The sequence below is a fragment of the Ammospiza nelsoni genome, chromosome 3, assembly GCF_027579445.1.
Source record: "Ammospiza nelsoni isolate bAmmNel1 chromosome 3, bAmmNel1.pri, whole genome shotgun sequence".
NCBI lineage: Eukaryota > Metazoa > Chordata > Aves > Passeriformes > Passerellidae > Ammospiza > Ammospiza nelsoni.
Genome location: NC_080635.1, coordinates 27,187,115 through 27,191,975, shown reverse-complemented (window position 1 = coordinate 27,191,975; position 4,861 = coordinate 27,187,115). Strand labels below are relative to the sequence as shown.

General features: G+C 53.6%; 1 protein-coding gene across 1 annotated transcript; it reads right to left on the bottom strand.

The window, feature by feature from the left end:
- Nucleotides 1–791: 791 nt before the first annotated feature.
- On the bottom strand, nt 792–4,511 carry SIX3 (SIX homeobox 3). Its single transcript, XM_059468821.1, has 2 exons — nt 3,557–4,511; nt 792–1,233 (listed from the first exon to the last, which is right to left on the bottom strand). The coding sequence occupies exons 1-2, from the start codon at nt 4,321–4,323 to the stop codon at nt 1,041–1,043; spliced, it is 960 nt and encodes a 319-aa protein (XP_059324804.1). The 5' UTR covers nt 4,324–4,511; the 3' UTR covers nt 792–1,040.
- Nucleotides 4,512–4,861: the final 350 nt, after the last annotated feature.

Here is a 4,861-nt window from a genome sequence, read left to right as displayed (position 1 = left end):
GTCAAGGAAAATAAAAAGGAGAGCCAGAGAAAGGGTTGGAGGGAGATAGAAAGAGGGGAGGAAGAAAGAGGAGAGCAAATATCATATACAAGCATTTCTACACATATATTACAAACTGGGAAAATGACCGCATCATTAAGATATACATAATTCATATAAAATTTTGAAATAAAAATAAAAATCTGTTACAGTCATAACTATTCTTTTTCCACATTTATAACCAGTACCCACACAGGCAGTGACAGAAGTGTAGAAAAAAAGGTGCTTACGAATAAAATGATTGTCTGCTGAACAAAAAAACAGAAAATTGCATCTTGGCTGGACCATCACTCGGACTAAAAAAAAAAAAAAAAAAAAAAAAAAAAAAAAAAAAAGACAGAGAAAGAGAGAGGAAGAGAGAAAGAGAAATAGGACCAACAAAAAGGCGATAAACATTTGTTATTTCCCTCTTCAAGGAGTTCCTTTTAATTTTTTTTTTACTTTTGATTTTTGTACAAATTCGATCGGAGTTTGCATTTATTTGTCTGGTTTCTGTTTGTTTTCCTTTACTATAGAGAATATTTTTTCCCAGATACAAATTTAATCATCATCATCATGCAAGTGGGTGAAATGCGTCCATGGAAAAGCGCAAAGGAGAAATCGTGCTTGTCCTAAAAAGAATACAATTGTCACTTTTGCTTTGTTTTTTTTTTTTCCTTTCTTTTTATATATATAATAATTATTATTTCCCGCCCTCCCCCCCACCCTTCCCGCTGCAGCACCAGCGTTTGTGACTGTTGAAGTTTTAGCTCCATCTCTTGGTGGTGGTGTTGGCTGACGGTGGTGGTGGTGGTGGTGGATTCTCTGATCCCTGTCTGTTTGTTTGCTATTATGTTTGGGTCGGGTTTGGCCTTTTCTTTCCTCCCGGCTGTGTGTGTGCGTGCATGCGTGTGTGTGTCCTGATTCTAGGTTGCCTCGGTTTGTTTTGCTCGGGACGGGGAGAGGGTGCTTGGCTGTTTGGATTTGGATTTTTTGTTTGTTTGTTTGTTTGTTTTCCGATATCATACATCACATTCCGAGTCGCTGGAGGTTACCGAGAGGATGGAGGTGCCCGTCTCGGCTCTTTCTGTCAAACTGGAGACGCTGGTGGTCGGGCTGGCCGCCGTGGACGGAGACTCGGCCGAGCTGTGTGTCGGGCAGCCGGGCTCTGCCAGCGACCGCATGCCGCTCTGTCCTATCGCCTGGTGCTGGAGCCTGCATCGCGCCGGGAGACAAAACAACAGCACAGCCCCGCTCAGACCCCGGGCGCGGCCGAGGGCACGGCCCGCAGCGGGAGCGGCGCTGGGCCCGGGGCGCGGCCCGGGCTCTCCCTCCCGCAGCCCCGGGCGGCGGCAGGGCCGGGCCGGGCCGGGCAGGGCCGCGCTGTCCCCGCTGCCCGGGCAGGCCAGGCCGCCGCGGGGGGACGCGGCCGGAGCACACCCGGGCACGAGGAGCGCGGTCTGACCCGGGACGGGAGCGCGGGGACGTCGCTGCCCCGTGCCCGCCTTGGAAAACACGAGCAGCGCCTTCGCTTTCCGCGCATAAAGTGCCGTTCGTTGGTGCCCGAGCGCGGCGGGCCTAGGAGACAGCGTGAGGGGGTGCCGCGCTCGGACACCGCAAACAGCTCCGAGGAGCCGTCCGCAGCGGGCGGGAATCGCGCTGGAGCCCCGCTTCGTGCTCTAGCCAACACCTGCCTAAATATTCCCCAGTGCACGGACATTGTGAGTCTGCGGTAGGGAAGGAGGGAGGTCCTGTCCCAGGGACGCAGCGCAATGAATAAAATAAAAGAAGGAGAATGTGGAACACAGCGCTTCTCTCCCCTCGAAATATAAGTCCTTTTTTCAACTGAAAGCCATAATCAGCTTTAAAGTGCTTTTTCTTTCATTTCTTTCATTGTTAACGCTTAAGGGAATATTACATGTGAATTTTTTTTAAGAGTCAATAAATATTTTTTAGATACGCTAGCATATTGCAAATATTTCTCTGGGCCCGTTTATTCCACTCGAAACCCAAAGCAATCCTAATTCAGGGATAAGAGCTGAAAGTCCTGGACTGAGCAACCAGCCTCAACCTCTAGCCTCCAGGATTGCCTGTGTGAATCAAAACACACTCTTCGCTCAAATGTTTCTCACCGGCATATTTTTTTAATTTAACTTCCTGCAAAGAACAGAAAAAATGTAGCCGGTTTATTCTACATTTCTCATTATTTTAAGCTGTCTAATTTCAGGGTCTTTGATTTTTCTCCCATTTACAAATCCTGGTGCATTCATCTGCTGTCAACAGCGTTGAGTCAACAAAAGCATCCGTAGGCAACTTCTGTTTATTTACAGTCCTAAGCTGATCTGTTTTCCATTTAATGGAAATTAAATAGCGAGGCACTTTTAGGTTGCATTTCTCCTACAGAATCTTTAATCAGTAGCACCACTGCTGTAATTAGGAGGAATTTAAGAGACAGCATTTATAAGAAGAAGTTTTTGTTTACACGTTTACAGTGGTAGCGAAACTTAAATTAAAATAAAACCAATGTGTCAAACTAAATTAAGGGTCCATTTTCATTTGCAAAATAACTTTACGACAGTAATGAGAAAGAAAGAAAAAAAAAAAAAAAACAAAAGAAAGGAAGAAGGGTGCCTCGCTTTTATCATGGCAAAGAGGAAAAGAAAAAAAAAAAGAAAAAAGACACCGAGAGACACGCAAATAAATGCAAGTGTAAATGCACAGGAAACACACGACCAGGAGGCCAGGTCGCCATGTGGTGTAAACACAGAAATGGAGACGCAGGGGGAAAAAAGATTCCCGGTCTCTTAAATGCTGTTTTGTTTTTGATTTTGGTGTGGGGTTCTGGTGTGTTTTTTTTGGGTTTTTTTTTTTTTTTTTTTTTTTCTCCATGAGCTAAAGAGCTCTGGGGTATGCCTGTGCTGGTCCCGCTGCGCATGCAGAGCAGCACGAACAATTGGAGCGGAGCCGCCGGCTCCGCCGCAACCCGCTCTGAACCGCGCAGCCTGCCTCGGCCTTTCGGCCGGGGAGCCGCGCCTGAGAGCGGCCAGGCACAAATCCCGGCCAGCCCGAAGCCGAAGCGAAGCCCACCGACCCTGAGCAGGGCGGTTTCCCGTCCCCCGCGCCAGCCGCCGGAGCAGGGAGGGAGGGAGGCCGGGAGAGCCGCGGCAGCCGCGCTGCTCCGCGCATATCGGCACTCAGGCGCGCCCGCGGAGCTGCCCACGCCCGCCGGGAGCCCCAGCCCTGCCCGCACCCCGAGAGCCCGCAGGGAACCGGGGCAGGGGGCTGGAGGCACGTCAGGCAACTTTGAGCCGTGCCTGTCCCCGTCGCATCCCCGCGGCTGCCGGGAGAAGACCTACCCGCCCCGCGGGGGGACCGGTTTCTCCCCGGTGGAGAGGAGGAGGAGGAGGAGGAGGGAAGGAGAGGCAGAGGCGCGCTGTCGGCCCGGCGGCTGCCGAGCAGCGGAGCGCGGCCGCCCGCCCGCCCGGTCCCGCCGCCCACCTCGCCCCCCGGCCGGAGAGCGGCACGCGGCCCCACTGACCTGTTCTTAGCCGCCGCCGCTCTGTCTCTTTGCCTTCGGTTTTTGAACCAGTTGCCTACTTGCGTGGGGGTGAGCCCCGTGGCCTGAGCCAGTTCCCTTTTCTTGCTGGGGTTGGGGTAAGGGTCCTGCAGGTACCACTCCCTCAGGAGGCTGCGAGTCCTCTCCTTGAAGCAGTGCGTCTTCTGCTCGCCATCCCAAATGGTCCTGGGCAGCGGAAACTTCTTCCTCACCCTGTATTTATCAACCGGCCCCAGCGGGCGACCCCTTAGCTTCTCGGCCTCCTGGTAGTGCGCTTCGAGCCACATGGCCTGCAACTTGCCGTGGGACTCCTTGGTGAATTTGTGGTTCTCCAGGATGTGGTAGAGGTCTCGGAAGTTGCCCGTGTGGAAGGCCACCACCGCCCGGGCGCGGAGGATGGACTCGTGCTTGTTGATGGCCTCGCATGCCCCCGGCGCCACCGGCAGCGACCAGAGGAACCTCCCCAGCCTTTCTATGTCTCCAGTCTCCTCCAGCGTCTCGCAGACGCTGGCCACTTGCTCCGGGGAGAAGTTGAGTGTGGGCAGCTGAAACATTGACAACTCTTCGTGGGGTGCCCGGGAGCTGCCGCCTCCACCGCCGCCGGCACCGGGGCTGCAGCCCGAGCCGCTGCCGCTGCCGCCGCCGCCGCCGCCGCTGGCGAGAAGGAGGGAGCGGTGGTGCGGATCGGCGGCGAAGTTTGGCAAGAAGAAATGGGTGGGATAAAGCTCTAGCGGGGACCTGAACACCATGGGATGACCGGGGAGAGGGGGAGATAAATCAAGGAGAAAAGAAAGAAAGGGAGGAAGAAGGGAGGAAAGGGCACACGCACCGCGCACGCATCCACACCCGCACACGCACACACAGCCACATAGAGGCACGGGGGCACACACACTCACACGCACACGCGGGCACACGCACACGCGCGCTCACACGCACCCCACACGCACACGCACTCACACACACCCGGCCCCGCGCCGCCGCCGAGTCAGGATTCAGTGATTCAACAGCGATCGCCCTAATGACAACAGCCTCATAATATCTCCCCTAAATCCACAGTGAGTGCAGCGCTGAAACATTTTGTTTCGCTTTTCTATTGGTCTTCTGAGTGTCGTTGTGGCGTTGCCATGGCAGCCGCTGCCAATCACTGTCAGCCCTGCCAATCATTACGGAGTACGTAAGGGAGGTTTTTACCACTTCGCCCAAATGCACGGGGGGGAGGGAAGCCGGGCGGTTGGTGGAAAAGCCTGGTTTGTTGTTTGGATTTTTTTTTTTCCTCCTTAATCTTTG